This window comes from Limanda limanda, chromosome 14 (assembly GCF_963576545.1).
Source record: "Limanda limanda chromosome 14, fLimLim1.1, whole genome shotgun sequence".
NCBI classification, from domain to species: domain Eukaryota; kingdom Metazoa; phylum Chordata; class Actinopteri; order Pleuronectiformes; family Pleuronectidae; genus Limanda; species Limanda limanda.
Window position 1 is genome coordinate 6,010,697 of NC_083649.1, and position 27,209 is coordinate 6,037,905.

General features: G+C 41.2%; 1 protein-coding gene across 1 annotated transcript in view; it reads left to right on the forward strand.

Moving 5' to 3' along the window:
* ncam1a (neural cell adhesion molecule 1a) overlaps window positions 1–27,209 on the forward strand; it is a 75,976-nt gene that overhangs the window by 44,686 nt on the left and 4,081 nt on the right. The window contains exons 16-21 of the mRNA XM_061086323.1: window positions 1,589–1,591; window positions 6,087–6,211; window positions 7,246–7,426; window positions 20,137–20,344; window positions 23,812–23,928; window positions 25,213–25,641. Of these exons, the coding sequence (XP_060942306.1) occupies window positions 1,589–1,591; window positions 6,087–6,211; window positions 7,246–7,426; window positions 20,137–20,344; window positions 23,812–23,928; window positions 25,213–25,641 (1,063 nt within the window). The remainder of the gene's footprint in view (window positions 1–1,588; window positions 1,592–6,086; window positions 6,212–7,245; window positions 7,427–20,136; window positions 20,345–23,811; window positions 23,929–25,212; window positions 25,642–27,209) is intronic.

Genomic DNA, 27,209 nt, shown 5'->3' on the forward strand with positions numbered 1-27,209 from the left:
ATAAAAATCATTTTAATTAGCATTTTCCAAGTTTACCAAGTGTCTAACTAGTAAATCCAACTGGAAAGACAAACCTGAGATAGATAAGAAATAACTAAATGTAAATGAAAGATTGATGTGTCGTCTCTAAAGCTTCACTAAAATAAAAATCCCCAAAAACACAACATCAAATGTATTTTTTCAGTTTAAAAATTACACCTCCTGGTAAAAAACTTGCAGTGAGTATATTGGATTTTACACTGGGCAGTAGTGCCTAGAATCATAAACATTGATTGGTTAGAAAATCAGCCTTAACTCTATCGATCTGAACTTAGAGCTTCATCCCTAAGCCTTTTTGACAGGTGCCTTAAATGCATCGCTGTTCAAAGGAGCCGGGAACCACCTCGGAATAAAGTCTCCTCCCTCCATCTTCCTCCACCACCTACAGAGTCTGTTTGTGCTGGTTCTGTCCACCGGCTCTGAATCTCCTTGAGACGCCTCAGGCTGATACAACCAGGAAAGAGACACACGCTTTACCTCATTAGATAAAAGCTGCGACCTCGGCAACCGTCCAGGTCACGGAAGGGTAAACGATTAGCAACACTTACAAACCCCTGCTGGTGTTTTATGAACAAACAACCAGTGATGTCGTTATATCGATGGCACCTCGGCCAATTTGTAATTCACACAAAACTCAGGTAACAACGTGCAGGAAAGAAGCTGCTTTGTGTTTTGTGGTCACCGGAGAAACTGCCACATGTGTATTGCTGCTGCTGCTGCTTTTAACTGGTGCTCTGTTCGGGAGCAGTGTTCCTAAATGCATCCGAACCCTTTGAAAACATTTGAAAGCATTTGTGAGATAAAAACCTTCGAATCCGATTCTCCGAGGATGCTATACCCATCGTTCTGTGTGTGCTCCAGCAAATGTTTGTGTGTTTTCCTGCTAAATGCATCACTCAGAGGCTTTTAGTCCGTCACAGATGCAGACCCTGTTCCTCCTGATGTCTCATGTGTTCATGTCGTTGCTTCTAAAAGCTGCAGAGTTGCCTCCACTCCTCCTCTGACCCTGAGTTCCTGTTTGCTTCCCATTAGTTTTGGACTTTTGTTTAAATTCAAATTGGGCATTTAATGTTCCTATGTGTGGAATATTGTTGGTCGTGTGGACGGGATGAGGAAACTCTGGCTGCGGCAGTTTTTGGTTGTGTCATAAAATCAATAACCTACGACACAAACAACCAAAACTAAGTCTGCAACCGCTTCATAATATTTTCTTATGTGTTATTTATAGAAATCTGTTTTAAAAAAATCAATTTGTGTATTTTCTTTTTTGTTGTTTATGTTCCTTTTTTTGTGTCATTTTGTCTTTTAACATTTGTTTTTTGTTCATTGTGTTTGACATGTTTTCATCATTTCAAAAATGTTTTGTATGTTTCCCATATACCCTTCCCCCCCCTCCTCTTCCTCCTGCCCCACTTCTCCCCATATCCCCCCCCCCCCCACCCCTCTTCTCCTATATTTTCCTTTGAACCGATCACGTGCGTGCGCATCATGTGACTTTGTCATGTGGCTCTTGCATGGTGCTGACGATGTCGTCTTCGCCGCCCAACAGAAGGTAACTGGTTTTAAGTTTGTTTAGTTTTTTAGATCAGCAGCGATCACGTAGAGGACTTTTCTTTTTTTTCCTAAATTAGATCTTTTTAGACGAGAAGTTAAAACACTTTTCACTTTTTTTTTTCATTTGGCCATTTGTCATCCACCTCAAAGCATTTAGTGAACATGCTCCAGCTCCTCCAGTCATCCGGAGACTTTCTCCTTCATCTCACCAGTGATGCCTTTGCCCATTTCCCATTATAGACCATTATAGACCATTATGACCATTATAGACCATTATAGTAGCAATGCAAGACTCTTCCCTTCCTAGTGCCTTGTTACAGATTTAAACTGCAAGCAGAGAAAAACTCGACATCATGAACAATGCAGTCTAATATTATTTTCTGTTTTAATTGCTCATTTCATTATAATTGGACTCACTAAACTTATTTTATTGTGAAGCTCAACACAATACTTGTGAATTGCTGAATCATGCAGACATTTCATTCTAATTGGGCTCACACATTCCATCTCTTAAAGATAATATATTACTTTAAGATATTACTTTCCTATTTTTTCATCTATATGACAAAGCAAAAGCACAATCTGATTGACATACGTATTAATTCGCCTGATTCGAGTCCATCTGTGCTAATTTCAATTGATTGGACATGATTTCAATTTAGTTTCATTATAATCACCCTGTCATCTTTATGTTTTATTCCCTGATGTGCCTTTTTCTTTTAATTTCCTCTAAATTCTGCCAAAATCCTCCTCCAGTTATCATTAGAATGATTAAATATCGTTTTTACAGATTTGACTTTGTCCAACCAGCTGATCTGAAGCTTTTTTTTGTGATTTATCCTTTTTGTTATAAATCCCACTCGCTCATCACAGGAGCAGTTTTTACAAAGTGCCACTGACTGCAAACTGCACCGCACTGCACGAGTAATCACAGCAAACCATGAGCTCCTGGTTCTTATTGTTCCGGAGCTCAAAGTGGTTTTTACTGATCGGACTCACAGCATGACATCACTGCAGCATGCAAGTCGACTTCCTGTTTCTCGTTGCATCTTTCTTCTCATTGTTCGGCCGTTCCTCGATGGGAACGTTGGTCCTGTCTGCATGTGTCTGTCTCTGCTGTCACCTTGACTTGGTTCTCCTGTTCACACAAATACTGTACACACAAAATTTAAGAACTGTGTTGAAAGCTTTTTAATAACCAAATGCAACAGTACTTATAGAATTCAATATTTTATAGAATATGGGAAAGGATCGGATGATGAAATTATCGGAAAATCTGAGAAACTGCCTTGATTTCTTTGGGGGACCCGGAATTGGTCTGACTCACATTTTGAGATGTGAATTTTTCTATAAATTATTATTAAAATTATTATTACTTTTACTTTTTTTTATTTGTATTTACTTTATAATCATTTTGTCCTAAGTCTCTTTCATACAAAACATTTGTCGCCTTAATTTCCAGGTCTCTTCTGAATCACTGACAGTTGCATCTGTCATGATTTAAGGATCTAAAGCTGAACTGTGTGATGCATTGCATAATAATAGAGATTTGACTCTGACATAATTCATATTCTTTCCTCACTATGATTAATACTGGTATGAATATTGCATGGTAGACTAACCGGACACGATTGACCTGATTCTAACCACTTGTTTCTCAATGTAAGCTGGAAGATGAGGGGGTTTATCAGATTTGGGCTTCATGTGGAACCACGCCTCCTTCACGCGTGTCACAGTGTCGCTCCACACGTGTGTGTTTGTCCCCCCCCCCCCCTCTGCAGCCTGCATGTTGGAGCGTCTCACTCTAACCTTCCCTGTCTCTGCTCCGCCCCTCAGAACAAAACTCACCTAACCCAGAATGACGCTGTGTGGATAACAAAGCTAAACGTGCCACCGTGTTACCGCTGCTCTTACTAACTGGTTTCTTCACTTCCAGCATCTGTCATGCTCACCCCCCCCTTCCCCTTCCCCCTTCCCCCCCCTCACCAGTCTAGTGGTGCAGGTTTCAGACAGTGTGCTTCAACGGGAAACAAAAGTGCCTTCATGCATATTCATTTAATTCATCACAAGCAACTGACACTGATGTTTGAAATGTTAAATATTGGTTGTGAAGTAAACAACAGTTTGACACTCTTGTCTTTACCTGTGCAAACCTCCGCCAACGCCCATTCAACAGCCCCAACATTTAAGTTCTCTGGATCTAAATTTTTATATTTGGATCTCGATCCATGAATTATTCTCTGAGAAATCAAGGAAAATGTACAATTTAAAGAAATCTGGATCTGGATCTGCACCAAAATATAAAGTTTTCTTCCCGGACTCATTCCACATCCTTGGAATCTGTAAAGTAGTTTTTGTGTTATCCTGCAAACCAACCAACAAACAAACTGACATTTTTTGGCGGAGGTAGTTAAATAAGAAACAGAATAAAGTGTAGTTTTCTTCTCATGGGGCTGTTTAGATTGTTTGCAAATTCAGGAGATTATCAGTTTAATAACCAGATACCAAGGCTAACTGTGTTTATACATAATTGATGACTGTGGCCTGGACGTCCTCCCTTCCTGTCTGTTCAGTCCAACATCTCTACACAAACTAAAAACGCCCAGGATTCCCCCCCCCCTCCCACCAGACTGTGTAAATGTTATTAAAAGTAATAGAGTAACACGTCCAATCAAGGCCTAGGAGCTCGTTATCCAGCGACCCGGCAGCCATTACTCAGGAGGACAGAGCAGATAATGAGAAGGCCTCAAGGAGAGCTCCACCTCAGCCAGTGAGCCGCACCGCCCCCCCGCCCTCCTCCGAGCTGCCCTTAAAGGAGGGGTCCACCCAGAATCTGTCTTTGGTTATCAAACACCCTCTCACACCTGAGGAGCTCGTCGATCGATCATCCGTCAATCAGCTGATCTGATAAAACACCACAACAGAAGAATAATAAAGGAGTTTTCCTCTGGAGGAGAAGAGCTCCCTTTACTTTGCAGACTTCTACATGAAAGAAAAAAACTTTGGGACCCATGAGAAAAAAGCACAAAGCCTCACACGTCTCCTCTAATTTGACAGTTTCTTCATCTGTCAGAGTCAAAGTGGAGCACAAACACAACTGTGGTCAAAGGGAAACCGCCGTTGGTAGGAAAACAGGAAACAAACATCCATCTCCAACGTCAAAGTCAAACACGTTTCAGAGCCATTCATCAACCCTGACCTGCTTTTTTTATACTTTCCTTCAACAATATGGCAGCATTTCCAAGTTTCCTCTGCAGATCAAACGGTCATAATTCACACGACCACCAAAGGTCCTCGTGGGGAACATGACACAGATCACATTCAGACGTTAGAAGAGAAGACCGATGCTCATCATCTGGTTTTGATGGATGTAACCCCTTATTGCCTGAATTAATTTCCAATATATAAAAAAAAATATTATTTGTGTTTTTGGCTGTCATACAGATGCTAAATTAAGTGGAGATTTCAATATAGCATATACAATAGATATAAAATTTAGGTATTAGGCAAATTAGCGACATTAGACATAATGGGGCATAACCTTAATTTAAAATGTTCCAGTCTCTGGTATGTTGATTATTATACTGATGCTGCTTTTGCTTGAAATTGAATAACAACATATGTTTCTGTAAAATCATTGCTGTTCCATCATCACAGTATTTCAAATACAGCTTAATATATCAAAATAACTTTGCTGCACAGCACCAAGGGGCTAGTATGAAAAATAAATAACAGCAGAGTACATCCAATAACTTCATGGTATGTGTAGTATTTGCACCATTAGGCATTAGTGAGATAAAAAGACCAGAATGGGGTTTGAGGCAAATTCGCGACATTCGTCTACAAGGGGTTTAAGTAGTTTTCACAACAAGTATAAGATCAGATTTCTCCTTTCGCAGCTTCTCCGGCGTCCATTTCTTTCTTCAAACTTTTGCAAACATTTATATTTGAAGCCGAACGCACGACTCTCATCTCTCGTCCTTGAAACTCTAAACCTGTTCCAGCCACCGCTCAACCCTGCAGGTGGCGAGAGATTGATGATCCAAAGACAGATGTGGGTGGAAAATCGCTTTAAAAAGCCAAATGTGGAGATATTCATCCCATAAACATGCTGTTACTCAACGAGAACATGAACTGGTATATTATTATTATTCTATATTATCACGGGGAGTGCGATCAGTCAACATGTGGTCGCACGCGCTGAGCTGGAGACGACGCTCGGCTGTGGATTTGAGACGCTTGTGTTCTTATCCCTTAATGGTTTCGTTAGAACCACATGGAGGCTCAGAAAACTCTTGTATCACACGGTGAGTGAAGCAACCTCCACATCTGCTCCGTCCTCCGCCGGCTCTGCTTGGTACAGATCTGGGAAAAAAGGGTTTTAGTGGGTCCTGACGACACAGAAGGAAGGTTGGACAGGTCAGGGGTTCGTCGTGTTGCAACATCTGCTTTAATGTCTTCTCACTCTGACTTCTTGGTTTTGTCCTGTGTAGGGGAACCCAGTGCTCCCATACTAGAGGTCAAGGTCCAGAACAGGGGCAATTCCCTGAAGGTCAACTGGATCAAACAGGACGACGGCGGTTTGCCCATCAAGCATTACCTGGTCAGATACAAGGCTGTGAGTATCCCCGGCCAGGAGGTCACCTGGTTCCACTTTGCAATGTTATTTTGTTCTTACCATTTTTTTATAAAAGCAACGTGGGTCATAAAAGCAGCTGTCAACAACTCCAGAGCACATTAAGGCACCTTGCATGGATTTCACTTCCCTCTACAACTGACTCTTACTTCTGAACAACAGTAAAGTTTTTGCTTTGCTTTTTTCCTCTCGTACCAATTTGGAAGGAATAGTTTTCACCGGGGACGTTGTCAACAGAGAGGATTAGTGTCAACAGACCAACCGGCGAGTCACGATTACACACTGGCTCCAAACCAGTGAATACACACAAACTGTGTCCGATTACACACAGAAACGCACAAACCTCGTTTCTGTCGGGGGAAACGCTTTGTCCCCAGTGAACCTCGGCATGGAAACAATGTGCAGCTTTTAACGACTTGTTTTTTAGGAAGTTTCTCACATTGTTGTCATGTTGTGTTTCTAGAAATACTGTAATGTGGATTTCAGCTCTGGAGTTGTTGGGGGTTGCAGAAAATGCAAATGATTTAAATCACATGGATATCAATCCTCTAGTCTAATGAAATGTACATTCCCTTAGATGCTTGAGATACTTCAATTCCTTCATATGAAACAGTGAAGTTGTGTTTACCCCCAAAATAGTTTCCTAGATTAAGATTTTACCAACGTTAACCATATCTAACCCTAATATGGTATCGTAGATTATTGCACGACTAGTCAAAGTTACTCATATTTATATTAGTTACTAGAAAACTGGTGTCTTCTATAAACATTACATAGTTTTTTTACTTCTCATAGACAGAAGCTACAAACTCTCTGGTGAAACACGAGGAACTTTAAATCACTCTGTAAACTATGTCGTATGTTCGGTTAACGTCTCGCCTCTTTTATCTTGGGAAAAACAGCTTGAAAAATGGGGTCACTCTTGAAATATTACCCTGCTTCTGTTTGAATGACCCCAATCTCACTCTGTGACCAAGATTTAACGTTTCCCCCCCCCCGTCCGTCCCTTCCCTCAGAAGCAAGCGTCCGACTGGAAGCCCGAGATCCGCCTCCCTAACGGCAGCGAGTACGTGGTGCTGAGCGGCCTGGACTGGAACACCGAGTACGAGGTGCACGTGGTGGCGGAGAACCAGCAGGGCAAGTCCAGCCCGGCCACCCTGGCCTACAGAACCTCCACGGAGCCCACCACCGTCCCAGGTACACACTCGCAGAATCCCACCCTGAGCATCCACAGACATCAGCCACAGGGAACACAGACTCCCACCGTGACCAGAGAGGCTTGAACTGGGGGATAATTCACAGATTACCAGCTCCAGGGTCTGACATGAGTCGTCTGTCTCTGGTGTGTGGGACAGGTGCTCTGCTCTTACTGGACTGTGCAGTGGGAAACTGAGTGGAAAGACATGATGCACCTCCCCAGGACTGTAAAAATATAACTATAGAATCCTTATGAAACTCCTTATGAAAGGTTTCCACTGGTCCAGTTCCAGTCAGAGCAGAAACCAGTCAGAGCAGAAACCAGTCAGAGCAGAAACCAGTCAGACCCGGAGCATTTTGTCCAGTTGACACCAAACACTACTCCGGTGGTCACGGTGCGTCTTGGTTCTGTTGCTGTGTGTGAGGAGCATGTTTTAACTTGGGCTGCCCCCCCGTCGAACCAGTCCAGACCCATGGAAGAGGTTTTATCTTCCATGAAGAAATAGGGTTTTCTCTCTGTCTCATCCTGTCTCTTCCTCTGTAACACTTTTTATTATGTTTTTCGCCATGAACTAGTTGCTTATTAATGTTATATTCTGCACAACTATATTCTTCAACCACTAGGACATTAAATCAGAGAATAACCTCCTAATAACTTGTTATTGATAGTCAGTTTGCAAACCGTTGCATATGAATTATACATTTTTCATATATATTGGAAAACCATACTACTTTGTATGGGCCTTATAATGTAGAATCCTTGAATACACTTAATAGATATATATTTTTCAACAACAAAAGTCAAAACAACTACTTTAAATAATGTCCAAATAACTCAAAATAAAATCTTTATAACTCAGAATATATTCTAAAGTGAGGTCTTGCTCATAACTAATTCACTGCTAGTTTTAAACTTATTAACCCAAACAGGTTCTTTATTCTCTTGTAGCCTCGTCTCCACACTTCACACTCAGTCCAATCAACACCTCGTCTTCTTCAGTGAAGAGTTACGTCTTGCACAAAACATCGGAGGTCTATTGAGATCCTCTATTCCCACTCAGTGGTACAAGAACAAAGTCGGTACAAGTGTCTCCTTTATTAATGGAGCACTCAAGAGGTTTAATTTTCTTTTAGTTTAGAATAGAGTACTGGTAATGAAATGAAATCAAAACAGAACCACTTGGGCTTTTATTCTCCAGCACCTGGCAGGAAGTGTAATAATGAACAATGTGCTTTAATATATAAAGTGTTCACCTCTCTTCAATCCTCACCTTCAGTTTCCTTTCTGCACAAACGAGATCTCAATTGCTTTCAACCGTGTTTCCTTTCAAATCAAGCGAACATAAAAGAATCTGTGAAATTACTTAAATACATAAACTAAGTCTCCTGAATGTCAGACACAACAAATATGGATGAATTATTATTTAATACAAGTGGAATAACATTTTGTTTACTTCATCTTACGTCTTTAAAACATAGCACCCATAATACTTCATCTAAAGACCATGAACAGTTGCAGATGCCTGAGAAAAGCACAGATTTCATGTCTGCATGTGTCGGATAAAAGTTTTATAAATTAGACATTTCAGAAAAGCTCATCTGCTCAACAAGAACATCACATGTGTGTTTCCAGCACACGGAAACCCTAGAATAAACTAACTGCACTTACAATAACTGAGGAAAACGACAGGAAAATAAATGAAGCTGGTAATTCTCACAATAGCATGATAATAACCCTAAATCCCAAAACTAATCTGCGGCTGGAAATACTCCTCAACAAAAAACCAGCTCTCTTTACTCCTGTTTGAATAATTCATGCTAAACACTGCAGCGCCCAGCTGTTTGCCACAGATTAGTTGTCGCCTTTTTAAAAAAGGAAAGTACATGTGTTTTACTTGTTGAAATATTTACAACCGGAGCGGTTTGGGGATAAGAGCCACAGAGACGCCACAGGAGAACCAGACAAACACAATCTGACTTTCTGTTGACAATAAGAGAAAAATGTAGAAAAACATCTTCAGCTTCTGGCTCTGGAAAGTGAAGCCAATGCCTGAAAGATGTATTCTCACAAATGACCGTTAGAGGGCGACTCCACAGAAGAAAAAGTTGTGACCCCTACTTCTCCAGTTGATTTGTAACGTCACTAAACATTTTCCTGAAAATGTAATGAAACAGATAGTTTAATCAGGATTTTATCATTAACATTTTTCAAAATTTAAACTTATTTTATAGTAAATAGGCAGATTTAGTATTCATATAAAAGTCTAGTGGAGAAAAAGCATTAACTTTACAAATAGTATTTTTCTAACTCCCTGTTTGTCTCACTCATTGTTTTCTTTCGTTGTTTTTTATTTCTATCATCTCTGCCTCTATCTTTCTCTTCCACCGCCCTTTATTGGGGTCTCACGGTTCAGGGGTCTGACCGACCACAACATGCACTGTGTGAGTGTGTGTGTGTGTGTGTGTGTGTGTGTGTCTGTGTGTGTGTGTGTGTGGTCTGGTTCGGTGGGGACGCAGCCCGGACTCTCTCTGCATGGAGCCACTTCCAGCTGGATTAATTTTGTCTGTTGTTTACTGGAGACCCTTAAAAAAGGCCTCGGCTGCCAGTGCATGGCACATAAAGAAACCAGTTATTTTCTGTTTTCGCTTGCTGGACCACAGCCACATAGCAGTGGGAGGTTTGGATCACTCATAATTCAACCAGAGCTGAAGTTCACATGAGCTTTGTCCAAGTCCGTCCTCCTTTGATTCCCATAAACACTTTCATTTAGTGTTTTTTTGATTCAGTAGACATTTCTACCAAGTTGCTGCCGTTTGTTTTTCTCCTCCCTTCGATGCACCTGGGAAATTGCTGAGGTTTATTTTTAGCTCCAACATCTGCATCTGATTTGAGGTTCCACAGCTGTTTTCGGTAACGTCGGCCGAAAACAGCTGCTCCGTTGTAAACAATTATACCGGCTCCAATCCGCCAAATTGGCTCAGTGACGCACGTTGTGAATGCAGCGTTGATTCGAGGTTGAGTTTCAATCCGTCTGCTTGTTTTTCCTCTTTTTTCATTTTTCCAAATACTTGCTCGGGCAGCAGAACTCGACAGAAACATATCGATCAAAGTGAATTGAAAGCATTTGAGAGTCTCTGAAAACAGTGATAAAGCAACACCATGTAACTCTCTGACTGCAGAGCTGCACTCACTGAACGGCAGATATTACCCATAATCCCCGGCTTCCTGAACCCGAAGGGAACAAATCCAGCAAACTCTTATTAGAACTCTTCATATTTTAAAAAGTCTCCAGCTGAATATTGGAGATTAACTCTGGTTTTTAATGACTTAGGAGTCTTTTTAACTGCTTTACAGTTCAACTCTTCAACTGTCTGGAGCTGATTCTGACAATTGAAGCTGCAGCTATCAGTCAAATTGTACAAGCTCAGCAATAGTGCAAGAAAAATGTGAAATAAACCTAATTTAAGGTGAAATTGTTGCATAGTGTTGCTTTAAGTTACGTGACACAGACGCGTGGCAGGTGTCGAGAACTGATCCATCCAAATCTCCCCAGCTACGGTTGACGTTGGATTAAAACGACTGAAAAAACATTAACTTCTGCAGTTTTTTCGAAATAACATGAGATCATCATCCATGTCATTGACTTGACCCCCCCCATAACCAGCTTCTGTTTTGGCTGTGTGGTTTTGCATGGTTTTGCGTTCTCCCTGTCATGACCAGTGGTGTACCAGCAGCTGAAGAAGTGTCTCCACTGGGAATATTGGTTCTACTACAAATGAAATCGAAAATAATAGTTTCCACAAAACTGCTGCCTCACTCTTTGGACTTGATCTTTATTCAACATGTGTCTTTTTATCCAATTTCTTGTTTCCTCAACCTCGTTTTCCTAGGAAAGGTCATTTATATTCCGGCGTTTTGCGAACATCGAGTGTGTTTTGATAGAAACATAATGACGCTCAGATTACTGTTTGATAAGCGTAATGAGGAAACGTCTCTGATGAGTGCGTCTGCAAAGTTGCAGAAAGTATTTTACAAATAAAACATCTAATTCCTCTTTATATGAACACGTCTCTGTGATGCTCCTGCGTCTGCACAGCAGGTCGAGTAACAGGCTTATTGGGGAGCTGCTAATTGGAAATTAAAATTATACATTTTGTGTACAATTCGGTATTTCAGGCTTTGGCTCCAGCTTCCAAGAAAAAACTCACATAACAAAATCTTAAACGTCTGACTGTGTCCACAGTAATGAGCCGGTGGGAGAGTTAATGAGGCCTTTGCATCAGGTTTACACGTCGGTGGCAGAGTAGTCACGCTCTTGCATCGACCTTTCATTACACCACTGGTCATTACAAGCCAGAGAGAATAGCTTGACTCGTGTGGATGTGCTCCTGCATCCAGGTTGTCATCTCTCTCTTAACTCTGCCTGGTGACCATGACTGATTCTGAGCTCTACCTTGTTCACATTAAACGTTCAACCAGGTTGTGTGTCGGAAGAAACCTCCTCCTTTCTCCTGTCATCCCCCATTACCTTCATTTCTGTGACCTCCCACCCATGCCTGCCATCGCACCGTGTGTCATCCGCCGTGCTACTAACATGCTACGACTTTCTTTTTTGCTTTGATCCTCTAACTTGGATTTCCTGTGTTTTCGTATCCCTCGGTTGAGTCTCTAGAAGCCTTTTCAGACTTGTATTTCTGTGTTTCTGACCTATTTTTCTATCTCTCTCCCTCTTTCCCCTCTTTTCTCCTGCTTCCTCTTTCCTCCTCGTCCTCTTCCTGTCTTCATGTGTGATCTTCTTGGGCACCTGTGGACCATGACATTGTCATACACACGATTTTTCTTTCTCTGTTTGTGCCTTTGGTATTATTTTGGTTTTTCTTTCCACACCTTATTGATGTGCCTGTCACTCAACAAATGTATGTACGTGTGTGTTGTTGATCGATGACCTCAGCTACCCTCGGCTGCCAGTGTGTGACGTCCAGTCTGGCAGCTCTCCTGCTGTCCATGCTCACTGTGCACTGGCTCTCATAAACTGGTTCTGTTCAAGGAGAGAGAGGATAGTCTGAGCCGGTGAAATCTTTGGGCCCGGACCCCTTTGCTTTCTATGCCTTTTGACCCTTGTGCAGCCACACGCAAGATTAAAAAACGATGGAGACAGGGACGCTGGAGGGGACTCAGAGTTGAGGCTGCTGAGAGAAAGTCTATATAATGCATTCATGGATTTTCACTATTAATTTGAATGGCCCGAAACATTTTATACCAGTTTTAGGAGATTTTACAAGACGACAGGCGGCCACTGAAATCTGTGATCCTCTCAGCTCACATAACGTTATCTGTTCTGAAATATAATATTATAAATAAAATGACATACCATGATTTTTTTCTAAAGGGGACACCCAGAAGCAATTGGTGCAACATCTGGAAGTCAAGCTCCCAGAGACAATAACCATTTACGTTTTTAACCTTAACAGGTCAACCACTGCTTGATTAATTACCACAACGGTACAGATGAAAACATTAAATTAAAATTGTTAGGCCTACTACTGTGCAACCGTCAAAATAGAAATCTCTTATTGATTTGTGTCGTTAAAGGTTTTGCCTTGTAGTTACAGCCCCTGGCCTGTAGGGGCCTCAGCACCCCTCCTTCCAGCGTCCTTGGATAAAAAGAGTCGCAATATTGGTTTCATGATGTTATTACAGGGTGCTCAGTACTTGCATTATTCTCGACTTCTGGGGGTTTAGACTCTGTTAATATTAGTTTTCATATAATTTTGTTTTTTTTCATGTCTACACAATGAATAGATCCAGAGAGGAACACGTTGTCGAGGGTTTTGTCGTCGTCACACGACGGACATGGGTGCTTCCTCTGAGATACAGTGTGACAGAGTGTTGCTGCTTTGTTTTAGATACAGTTAGCACATTCATAATGCCTTAACGTGATCTCAAGGGGAGCGGAGATTCAAATCAAAAATAATTAACCCGACACCGTTTTAATCACGTGTCCACGGTGTCCTAACCAGGAACGGCAATCGCAAAGAGACTTTTATTTTGGAATTTATTGCCTAACAAACAGACACGCCATTCTGATCTCATGTCACGGACGCCACACGAGCATGACAAGAGCATGAGAGCCGACACGAGGCATGACCCGGCGTTCATGATGAATGTGCTTCTGCAGCTGCTTCCAACTTCCCCCAGTCGAGCATTATGAATGTGGTAACTCAAGCGTTGAGTGCAAATGCCGTGCCTAATTTCTGTTTGATTATGTTTTTTGTGTTTTATGGGGAGGAGGGAGGGAGGGGGGATACAAGCTTGAGAAATCCTGCTGGACAAAGATGCAGAGAGGGAAACATATTTGCAGAGAAATGTAGTATTGATTATGGTCAGAGTACTCGTTTTTTTCAGGAGACTTTATTACTTGTCAATATTACACATTATGCTCACGTTCCAACACGTTGTTATGTAACCGCCTTGTCAGAAGAGAGAGGTCCGAGGGTTGTGCGGAGAAACTAATCATGTTTTTGTGACCGTGTACAAAGTCTTTTCACACTGAGATAAAACGCAAGAAATCCGCTGTTATTTTGACGGTTCATTGTTTTCTCTTTTTACCTGGAAGCAGAGAAATGTCTAAAAACAAAAAAAAACAACGCTGACGTGCAACAGCTGTTTAAAAACATTTAAAAAATAACTCATTTTCAATTATGTGAAGTTTATTTTAATTCTCTGAGACATTTTTGTAAGTACATATCAGTGTATTTCCATGTAACCATTGTAGGGTTGAAATAAAATGTCTTTCTTTTTTTCATGAACGTAATGGCTTCCTGGAGCTTTGAGCTGTTTCACTGCACGGACTCTTGAAGGGAAAGTTTAGCCTCTGTCTTTCCTCTGCACAGTGTCTCTATTCTGCATTCAGTGTTGCATCACACCCCCGATCACACGTGTCAAACCCAGACGCTGGTTAGAAGGTTAGAATCCTGGCTACAGGCCGAACTGAAGAAGATGCAAGTTGCATTCTGAGGGAAAAACCAGCAAATGGTGAACAGAGTCGAGGAATCGAGAAGAGGCTTCGCAATTCTGCAGCACGTGAACAATTCCTTTTAAAAGTGAAATCTAAATTCAAGTCAAGATCCTTTATTCTTTTTTAAAGAAAGCGGTGATTTTCTAAATCGAAGAAACGCTGGAAGTCATTGAGGATCAGAGGTGCTGAGAATTAAAATCAGTATTCTCAAATATTACACTTTAAAGATGTTACCAGTCCTACTTCCATGCTTCTAAAATGTAATGCTTGAATGTGAAAACCAAACTTCTGAATTGCAGTTACAGCCGCTAACCAGTAGGGGCTAGTAAACATTAGAGCAGCAACATTTCGGTGAAACCTTCCTGAGCGAAGCTAGCGGACGAGCTAACATGATGCAAGAACGTGTGAAATCCATGTATTTATTGTTTTATCACAAACAGAAACAACATTTGATGATTATATATGTCATGACTACAACTCCTCAAAACACGAACAACAAAAGTCATTGTTTGTAGTAGACCTTCCGAAAAACCTGACCCATATTCGTCTTGTGGTCTTGCCCACCTACTGGCAGGATGCAGTATGACATTATTTCTTACTCAGTGAAAGCTGTTAAAGGAAGGAGGCTATAGGAAGGCAACGCTCAGCCTCACGTCACCTTCATTCAGACATGATCAATTCGATATGAGAAAATCAATAAAGCATTGATACATTTCCAGAAATCACACAGATGATGATTTCTCTCTTTTTTATTAGTGATGAAAACATCATGTGATCGACATTGTCGAATGATTTAAAGGCCAAGCACCAAACATGATGTGTTTTTAAACCACTTAATACGACTTTATTTAGAATCACAGCTACGAGATGTTTACTCCGAGTGCAGCTCTTGAATTTCACCGACGTGTTGAAATCCAACGTGGTTCTGTTGAACTTGTTGTCAGTTACCAGCGATGTTGTCTACTTGAAGAGCAGAAAACGCACAAGGTCCCATTCGAAGCGTGGATGCAAAGTGCACTTCACTTCCAAAATAACCAGATGTGAGAGGTCCCTGATGAGCAAACTTTGAGGGGCCCTTCAGCTCAGGGGCCGAGGTGGAGGAAGCTGGAGAGGCTCTCTGCACGTGGAACAGGAAGTGGAAGCACCGGGCAACTCGCTCTCTCACTCCGACCTCTCACACCTGAAGGTAGAATAACCTGTGTACCAATACGGGAGTGAAGAGACAGACAAAGATAAAGTACCCCGAGATATATATTTATATATATATATATATATATATATATATTTTCCCTTGTGATAGTTTCTTCTGTGCAGCTCTCATCTCCCAGCCGCGACCTTCTGACCTTCCTTATTTCCCGGGCCCGGGATCAAAAGCCAGACTCGTATTCCTTCGCTTTATTACCCCTGGCAGCGCCGCTCCATCTCCACTAGGCTCCGCCACACAGATAATACGAGTTTACAACCCCCCCGAGGTGCTCTTTGTCACCCCCCCCCCCCCTCCTGGTGTTCATCAGTGCCCAGGGAGTAATGCCGCTGCTGATCAGAACTAAGTGCTTTTCATTTCCACTAATCAGGAGCTTCGTATAAATGTTTGCATCAGACCTGCGTTGCATATAAACAGAAAATTATTTTAGATCTATAATCTACAAATGCTCCTCTCTCTCTCTCTTGGTTCCTTTATCTTTGTCATTTTCCACAACTTCACTAATTATTGTAGAAAACTTAACGTTGTGCTTGTTTTTCAAATGATCACATTTCAAATTCTAATTCTGCTTGAATCAAAATTCATCAATCAATCAGGAAAAGTGTCAAGTCATCATCTCTGGCTCACTATCGTCTCACTGCATATTAAATTCATTATATAAATGTACATAAAAAACTATAAGTAAAATATTTTTCTTAATGCTTCCACTTTTCACCCCTCACGCTCTATGAAAATGAGTTGGCAGTACATATATATTTTCCAGGCCAGTGTACACATCAGTTTTTAATGCCTGTTCCCTCTAGTAACTGAAATATTCATTTAAGTGTCTGCAGCACTACACACCTACACACACACACTACACTACACACACACTCACACTACACACACACACACTACACACACACACTTCCTCCTGCATGAAGCCTCTACAGAGATCTCTATCAGTCAGAGCCTGAGTCACCTGTCAGCATCACTCCTGCTTCCTCGAGCAAAACAACAAGCTGAAGGCTGAGGACTTTATTGGTGGAGCAGCGCCACCCTGTGGTCGAGCTCGGACGCACACATGGGGATTACTGAATTTGAAATTTAATGCAATGCCCAAAGAAAAAGGAACATTATAGAAATAGTGGGAAAATACATAGAATATTGAGTTTGAAATAGTGAGATTTGCAGATGTTAATCATCTAAAATGAGTTAATCTGATAGGATTGTAGAGGATTAAGACAGTTTTTAGGATTAAGAATTCAATGCGCATATTTCATAATTCTACTTAGCATGAAATACTTTTACCTTAAACACACAGTGAGAATATGAGTGTTTGTATAGATTAGTGCAAAATGCATTGGTATTATATTTGCGTCTCTTTGCTGAAACACCTTTAACTCTCCTCCTGCAGCCGGATGAGCAGATTCATCACCTCTCACTCAAGTTCATCCTGACATATTAAACATATTTAAAATCCAGATTTACGTAATCAGAATGAAAATAAATGAGTAACATGAGTCCAGTAAAAAAACAAATAGAGCCATCACTGGATCAGGTGGATTTTGAGAGGTTAAATTGAAAGTCTGCACCCGTTTACTTTATCTCGTGCATCTTTGTCAACAGCGGCTGTTTGAACGCATCCCTCAAGGTTCTAATGAAATGTAAATTAACTGCCAATATGAAGGTCTTTCTTTCATCAACCCCCCCCCTTTCGCCCCCCTCCTGTCTGACTGTGGCAGGTCGTCTGTGCAGCCTGGACAGTCACCGCTTATTGATTTTCCTTGGGATTGTTGTGGTTTCCCAGTGAAATTGAGGCTTATCACATGCGCCCTGTTATCAGCGCTCCACTGGGGGGGGGTGGGAGGTGGGCTGGGGGGGGGTGGGGGGGTTGGGGTGGTGCTCAGTACAGTACCTGACAGGCCTGTAAAGAGAAATGTTTGTGTAGTCCATCCTGACACTTAGATTTGTGCGTTCTCTCTCGGCGAGCACTCGGTGACAACACCCTCGACACCAACCACCCCCCCACCCCCCCCAGCCCCCCCCCACCCCCCCCCAGGGCCCTGGAAACACGCCACATGATTTATTGTGCCTGTTAAAATGCAAATGAAGCAACGGGCAGAGGGAAGAAAACAAGTGTTGACTGCTTCACTTCCGTCACCCGAGTATAAACACACCCGGCCTGCCCCCCCGACCCCCCCCCCCCCACTCCTCCTGCTGCTCTGATCACAGCCATCAGGGGAAATGAAGGACTGCGTTGCAACAAAAAACGCACAAAAAAAACCGATGCATTGAAATGAAACGTCTCGACTGACCGTGGCTGCTGCGTGTTCACTTCAGAAATTAATCTGTCGTTCAAGAAGAGGTAAACACAAACAAGAAACAATCGTTATCGTTCATTGTGGAATCCTGCAACCACGAGGTTTTTAAAAACATTACGTGCTCGCTGTGCTCACCTCACAGCCCCAGAGGATTGTGGGTCGGTGTCAGTCACATGTTTAATGGTGCGTTCAGGCGCTGCTTGTCATCTTGTAAAGTCCGGGGAGTTTTATGTCGGTGGTAAATATGTCACATGAACGGGACTGATGAAAAATTGATGGTGGGATGTAAATAACCTGAGGTTGGGGTTAAAGTTAACATTGGAACACAGAAACGACCGAGTTATGAACATGCTTATGCTCATTTATTTAATCCATCTTTTAGAAAAACCTAACCGACGTGTACTCTGACATTTGAGTTTGGTCCATGTCCCAGCTGCTAACCTGGGGGAGGTGGTGTCCCTCTTCATATACAGACTATGGGTATATAACCTTTATAAGATTAATCATAATTTAATGTAATATGGTTTCTCATGCAAGTAGCAACAACAACAAACTAAGTATATAAAGAGCATTAATGAATCTGACACAGACGTGTTGCAAACATCTTATTGCTTCTTCTACTGAGATGATTCTCTCGCACCATTTTTGTCAGGTTCACATTTTAATGCACATACAGCTCTGAGAGTCATTGTCTACTTTCCTGTTTGAAGTATTTCGGTAAGTAGCTTGTGTTTTGACTCCATTTGATGTCAAATCAGACGTCAACATGTTTCTCATCGACTGTAATGAACCATTCATAGAAATTCAGACCCTGACCCAGGTCACCAAAACATCCCATAGATGTGTTTTTTGTTTATTCAGCTCACACGCCAAGATGGAAATCTTTCAACCAATTATCAGTCTGGATTTATAAATAATCTCATCAAATGCCAGAACGAGCGATAAACGCTAAAGACTCTTTTCTTGAAATGCAAAGCTGCAGAGCCAGAAACCGCCATGGAGCCCAAATCCTGTTTATTCCATCCTGACGATAAACTGCAATGTGCGTTTGTTTATGTAGAATAATGCATGTGTGAGGAAAATAACCTGCATTTGCACTTTGCCCTCAAAGTGGAAATTAAAAAAAGCAGATAAACAGCTGCTCGGATGAACCAGTTCAACCTTCATGTTTTCTGGGAGCAGCTGAGAGGGAAATTGATTTTTTGAACTTTCTGAAGTGAAAAGCTGGATAATGAGCCACATGACATCTGGTAAAGTCAAAGAAACAATCAAGTGTCTTTGTGGGTAACTGTTCTGTTTATTCCAGTCATCTGCCTCTAAGCATCATGGGTAAGAAAGGGGAAGTTTGCAAGACTTTCGCAAAGTTTCCAAATAAGGGAATTAGCTCAGAATGTTAAATCTGACATTTAATTTTCAAGAAATACATCAATCATCATAAAATATCTTGAAAAAGTGACTTGATTAACCATCTAAGCAGTTTCACCACCAGCGTCTATGAATATATTGTTTGTCACATACTTTGCAGATGATGTAACCAGCTCGTCTCCCACAAATTACTTTTATAAACTACTCATTTGCAACAACACCCGAACCACAAAGGTCATAAACTGGTTTATAACCATAATTTCAAGGAGACAATGACTTTGACAAATTGCTGTGGGGAATCTCAGGCTTTTTTCTCCAGTGCAAAATTCCCGAAAACCAACCACTGAAGACATATTTGTCATATCAGACATGTTAATGGTCAGAGGGCTACGCATTAGCATTACATTTTATTGTTCTAAATCTAATTAAACTTGTTTGTATGTCGTTAAAGTGGTAATATCATCCTCCTCTTATTAAAGAAACTTATATAGTGTGTGAAATGGAACGTCTCGAGTGTGTCGACCATGTCCACTTGAGACAATTAACGTAAAAATGTGATAATGAAAGTGAAATATGAAGGTTTTATTGTGTTTAGAAGATGAGTTCCCATGTGACTCTGAGGTCCTGACAACCTGAAGCAGTTTATTAAAAGCTTGACTGCATTCCTCATCATCTCTCTCCCTCCCTCTCTCCTCCTAACTTTCTCTCTATCCCCCTCTCCTTCATGTTAAACCCTCTTTCCCACTTCCTCTCTTCTTTTCTCGCCTGGTTTGCTTGTGTCTCCTCCTCCCCCTCCTCCCCCCCGCCCGTGTCCTCCAGACGCCACGGACAGCGGCTCGGGCCTCGGCACCGGAGCCATCGTGGGAATCCTCATCGTGGTCTTCTTCCTGCTGCTGGTGGGCGTCGACGTCACCTGCTACTTCCTCAACAAGTGCGGCCTCCTCATGTGCATCGCTGTGAACTTCTGTGGGAAGGCCGGACCCGGAGCCAAGGCCAAGGACATCGAGGAGGGCAAGGCCGCCTTCACGTAAGTCCCTCCCATAACGTGTTTAAAGCTGCAGTGATTAATATAATTTACATAATCAATAGATCAAATTGTGCACAGTGAAACTATAAATCACATTGCCAAACCCAGAGAGAATCATGTTCTACTGAATTAAAATGATGCTCAGAACAAATATTCACTCTCAGGAGATGGTGGAGAGCAAAGCGGAGCAAATACAGATGAAAAGAAACTTCAAATTAATGCTGGTGTCCCTCTGTTTCTGCTGGAAGTGTAAACAGATAATATGAAAATAATAAAACACATACAAATCTTTAAATAAGACATTTGAAAGTGCGTTGTCTGATGAGCACGTTTTTATTTGTTAGATTTGTTTTGTTCCGGTTTGCTGGAAGTAACAGAAAATTCCCTTCATCAGTCCAGAATTTACATTTAATAAACTTGTAGAAAGAGGAATGTAATAATAAGTGTGTAGGACATATTGTGATTGTTTAAAGATGCAGTGATGAATATAATTTATATTATCAATAAATCATGTTTGTCCCTAGACAGTGAAATCATTACTCACAGCGACAAACCCAGGGAGAATCATCACAAGCTGAATTCAAATGATGCACAGAACAAATGTTCACTCTCAGGCGATGGTGGAGAGCAAAGTTGAGCAAATACAGATGAAGAGAAACTTCAAATTAATGCTGGTGTCCCTCTGTTTCTGCTGGAAGTGTAAACAGATAATAAGAATATAATAAAATACTTACAAATCTTTAAATAAGCCATTTGAAAGAGCGTTGTCTGATGAGCACGTTTTTATTTGTTAGATTTGTTTTGTTCCGGTTTGCTGGAAGTAACAGAAAATTCCCTTCATCAGTCCAGAATTTACATTTAATAAACTTGTAGAAAGAGGAATGTAATAATAAGTGTGTAGGACATATTGTGATTGTTTAAAGATGCAGTGATGAATATAATTTATATTATCAATAAATCATGTTTGTCCCTAGACAGTGAAATCATTACTCACAGCGACAAACCCAGGGAGAATCATCACAAGCTGAATTCAAATGATGCACAGAACAAATGTTCACTCTCAGGCGATGGTGGAGAGCAAAGTTGAGCAAATACAGATGAAGAGAAACTTCAAATTAATGCTGGTGTCCCTCTGTTTCTGCTGGAAGTGTAAACAGATAATAAGAATATAATAAAATACTTACAAATCTTTAAATAAGCCATTTGAAAGAGCGTTGTCTGATGAGCACGTTTTTATTTGTTAGATTTGTTTTGTTCCGGTTTGCTGGAAGTCACAGAAAATTCCCTTCATCAGTCCAGAATAAACATTTAATAAACTTGTAGAAAGAGGAATGTAATAATAAGTGTGTAGGACATATTGTGATTGTTTAAAGATGCAGTGATGAATATAATTTATATTATCAATAGATCATGTTGCTCCGTGCAAAGTTAAATCATAACTCACAGCGACAGACCCAGAGAGAATCATCTACAGCTGAATTCAAATGATGCACAGAACAAATGTTCACTCTCAGGCAATGGTGGAGAGGAAAGTTGAGCAAATACAGATGAACAGAAGCTTCAAATTAATGCTGGTGTCCCCGTGTTTCTGATGGAAGTGTAAACAGATAATAAGAATATGATAAAATACATACAAATATTGAAATAAGACATTTGAAAGAGTCTGATGAGAACGTTTTTATTTGTTAGATTTGTTCCTGTTTGCTGGAAGTCACAGAAAACTACCTTCATCAGTCCAGAATTTACATTTAATAAACTTGTAGAAAGAGGAATATAATAATAAGTGTGTAGGACATATTGTGATTGTTTAAAGCTGCAGTGATTAATATAATTTATATTATCAATAAATCATGTTTCTCCCTAGACAGTGAAATCATTATTACTCACAGCGACAGACCCAGAGAGAATCATCACAAGCTGAATTCAAATGATGCATAGAACAAATATTCACCCTCAGGAGATGGTGGAGAGGAAAGTTGAGCAAATACAGATGAACAGAAACTTCAAATTAATGCTGGTGTCCCTCTGTTTCTGATGGAAGTGTGAACAGATAATAAGAATAAAATAAAATACATACAAAATTTGAAATAAGCCATTTGAAAGAGCGGCGTCTGATGAGAACGTTTTTATTTGTTAGATTAAAGAAAACTACCTTCATCCGTCCAGAATTTACATTTAATAAACTTGTAGAAATAGAAAAGTCATAATACGACACAGTGAGAGGTTTGTTAGAACTGTTCTCGCCCAACAACAGATTGCTCCGAGCCTCTAGAAGCCCTGTGGAGATTCTCCTGATCCTACGATAGAGTGAAAAGCTGTCGGGAGTTAGAAGTTAAAACATCGTCTACCTTTTACTTTGAGAGTTTGGGACAAAACAAGTCTATTTCCCAAGATGCTGAACTACAATGGAAGCAGATAAAGATGATTTATTTTTCACCGGCGACACGATGATTCACCAGGTTTTGTGTTGTGAGAAAAATAAGTTTTCCCCTTGACAATTTCTTGGAGATAAGTTTGATGATACTGACATTGATGCAGAAATATTAACGTGGATCTACAGTTCAGCTGCAGCAGCTTTTATCCCCCCCACTGCTCCCTCCTGCTTTTACATGAAACTAGTTTATGGCGCAAATCTTTTTCCATGATAACACAAATAAATCATGGTAAGATAAAACTTCCCGTCCTCTTATATTTCTACTATCAGAAGCAGAGCATCATGTGTCGGGTTGTTGTGTTTGTTGGAGGTTTGTTGCTGATGATTCGTATACGACCCAGATTTGTGGTTATTTCAAACGCTGCATTTGCAGAAGCAATATTACATGTTGAATATGAACAGTAAGATATGCAGCGCTGTATTTAACATTACCCCTGTAAGTGTCTATTTGTGTTGAAATGATGCTTCAGCATGTTTGGCCTTTGTTTGATCAGAAATTCAGTTCAACACACGGAGCCGTCCGTCCGTCATCAGCAGCACAACAAAATAAATATTTAAACCGAACCGCTCGGATGAAACAGATTTATTGAGAGCGAGCCGTGACGAGCAGCGAGTTGATATCTCGCCTCGGATCTAAACATGTCACCCACTGCTCGCGATCACTTGAAAGCGCCGAGTCGCAGAGCAGCGTGACGATAACAGAAGAGCCATCCGGGGGTGGTGGGGGGGGGGGGCTACAATCAGAGCCTGCAGGTGGAGGATGTTCACACGCCGGAATGAAAGAATGAGAGAGTGTTTGTCGAGTCAAAGGAGAGAATCAGTGTGTTTACATGTTTCTACTTCTGCAACAAATCAAATCAGTTTAACGTTGCTATTGATCACCAGTGATTCTTTAAATAGATTTGTTTATATCACATGGGTGTGGGGGGGGGTCTGTGCTCCTCTGTGATGATCTGACTCCGTTTGACAGTAACAGGAGAAAGTGAGCGTGTGAACTCGAACGCTAATCGTCAGTTTCCATTTCCACCGACAGGAAGGACGAGTCCAAGGAGCCGATCGTGGAGGTGAGGACGGAGGAAGGAACCGTCCCCACCCAAGAGGGGGGGGCGCCCACAGAGCCCAACGAGACCACGCCCCTCACAGAACCCGAGTGAGTCCAACAGGAACCAGAACCACGCCCACATTCTACCGGGTTCACACAGACTCAGATCTCACTGCAAGAACCAAATCATTAGATTAGTGAACAAATGTAAAAAGTATTAGAAAGAAGTAAAGTCCGGAAAGTACTGATTCTATTTGACTTGCAAATCACATCTCTGTGTATGATGTGGAATATATTAAACCATAACATTGCTTATACTTTATAATACAGGACATATTAATACCTGTTAATATTCAATAGCCTCAGGTCTTCATATCTTTGAATAACAGTCCACTTCAATTCAAACAAGCTGCAGCAAATTACACAAACTCGTAGATAATACTTCTATATATATGCCTGATTCTTTTCATCAAGATCCATGAATTATTCCAAAAGAAAGTGGAAGATTATTCCTTTTAACTTTCCAAAATGTAATGGGGTCATTTGTGGCCGATGATCCAACTTTCCACAAAGTTTCGAGGAAATCCGTTCAGTAGTTTTCACATATTTTTATTCACAAACAATCAGAATCAGAATCAGAAGGTATTTATTGCCAAGTAGGTTTACATCTACCTGGAATTTGCTCTGGTTATTGGTGCATACAAATAACATAGAAACATAAAAACACAATAAATACACCACACATAAGAAAAACAATATTAATAATAAAAAACAATATATATTTACTCACTATTTACTTCTTATTTTCTCACTTTTTCTAATATTTATACAAGATAGCATTTGTTTAGACATAAACATATCTATATAAAAATATATAAAAGACAAAAGATATAAAAAGTGAAGTAATAAATGAAATGCAAAATGCAAAAAACAGACACTGGTCAGTTAGATTGAATCATTTCCTTTAAGGCTGAGACTCTAACTCACTTAAAAAGCAACAAATATTATAATTACAGTCAATCAATAACTTTACATGATGATGATTCTTTGACTTGGAAGTTGAGCAAAGTGAATTCAACCGGTTCAGATCGGATCAAACCAACGATCACCTCCTTCTCCCGGCTCCTTTTTAATTTCAGCCTCCTGCTCCTGAAAGTGCTGCTTTCTTCTTTGTGTACTTTACTGTTGTGTTACTTTGTTCACCCCCCCCCTCACAAGTATTCTGTTGCTAACCTTCTGATTGTGTAGATTTTTCTTTCTCACTCACTCGGCCTTGTTTCTGACGTGCACTCTCCCTTCTACTCCCTTTTATTTCTCTCGCTCTCCTTTTTTCTTTCTTTTCTCTTGGCTCTCTGCTTCCTGACCTCCCCCCCCACCACCACCACCACACAGGCCCGCCGCTGCTGCCGACCCCGCCCCCCCGGTGGCACACGTGCTCCCGGCCACCGCCACTAACTCGGTGGCCGAGAGCTTTAGCACGGCCCACAGCAGCCCGGCTAGCGAGAGCACCACGATCACCACCAGCGCCTCCAGCCCGACCAAAGCCGCTCTTAAAGCGAACCCCCAGCCTGACGTCGGGCCCCTGGTCGACCTCAGCGACACCCCTAAAGCCCCCCCCTCCTCCTCCTCCTCCTCCGACCCCACACCCGCCGCCTCAGAGGCAGTCAGCTCGCCCTCCGCTAACGCCGACGGCCAACAGAGCCAGAGCGAGTCGGTCCCACCCCCCGACGGCAGTAAGGAGGAGTCACAGGTAGACGGCCCGAGCAAGGAGTCCCCCAAAGCCCCCCCGAGCACAGACTCCACCACGACAGCTCCACATGAGTATGAACACTTTCGTTTTCCCATCCCTCCACCCGTCACCTCGAGTCTAGTGGCGTCCCAAGGAACCGTGTCCAAAGGAGAATTCACCCTGGAATGTAGATGTAGTGGTTTTGGTGTCAGGAGCGTTAATATTTTATTTATTTTTTTAATACTCTTTTTATTGTTTTTTTTACCGTTTTATGAGTACAAACATCAGAAAAACAAAACAGACAACAAAACAAACAACACAAAAAAGTCCCACCCCAAACTAACAATGAACACTGCAATATATATCCTTACACACATATATATATATATATATCATGCAGAATCATCCACCAGTCAGGAACATTAAAATGAATTCATGTAGGTATCAGGCAGGTTCAGATTTAGCAAGAGGAACATAGGTTGTTGTTTTTTTAATTTGGAAAAGGACAAAATGTGCAGATGGACCTTGTAGTCATTTTACATTTTTACATTTTACATTTTCGAGACCTGAACTTTACCCGAACAAAAAAATCACAAACTAAAAACCTGCAAACACAAATCTTCCTCTTTCATCTTCACATAAAACGTGAAGGAGGTAAAAAAAAGAAATGATTGTCCCCTCAGACTCTTTCATCAGTGCCTTTGCAGAGCTGCCTTTAGATTTCCACACTGTTGTCTGATCCCTCAGTAAATACATGTTTGTGTGTGTGGACTCGGCACAACTGTTCAACAGATAAATATTGTGGGAGAAGATCCGAGCGCGGCATGTTTTTATACCTGAATGAATGCAGCCGGAAATCTAGTTTCAGTTTGAAAGGGAAGCACGGCTTTGATTGTTGACAAGCCCCAGATTCTCCAGTGATAGTTTATTTGATTTTTTTTACAAACACCCACCTTTTTATTGACACAAGGCAAAAGTTCTGGAAAATATAAAACTTCTGAGTCAGAACTAAAGAGATCTGGATGAGCGAAGGTGGAAACACAAAAGCCAGATTCTCTAGTTTAGGATTCTCAACATGTAGAATCGCTGACCGGACATTTCAGGGTGAATCTTTCCACACGTTCCAGTGGGATGACACCAGTGCATGTTTGTCTTCAACCACCTCCTCTGTCCTCTGCTTGTTCGTTTCCTGTCATATCAGCTTCTTTGTTTTTCACTCATATCGTCTCTGGGATCCACCGACTTGCCTCATCACGGTGGGAACGGTTGAATGATGTATTTAATTTAATCTGCACCTTATCCACGTTGCAGGTGTAGCACATGAGGAGATCTTGTAGTCTTCTTAGCACATTGGAAACATTTTAAAGGATCGTTATGCTTAAGGCTCTTTCAAATACGAAAGACGTTTAACAAAGGCAAGAAAGAAACAGTTTAAAAAAGCTTCCTGTCCTGCTGCACATCAACAAAAACAGGAGATTCTTGTTTGCTTCGTGAAAGAATAGAATAATGAAGTGTATACCTCTGTGGTGGAGGTGAATGAACACGTTCAAGTAATTTAAACACGTTCTTTTCATTTCAATGAAGGGTAGCAGATGGTGAAGAGCCTGAACACAATCTCAGCATCCCTCTCAGAGACACCTCTGGTTTCTGGTTTTAATTC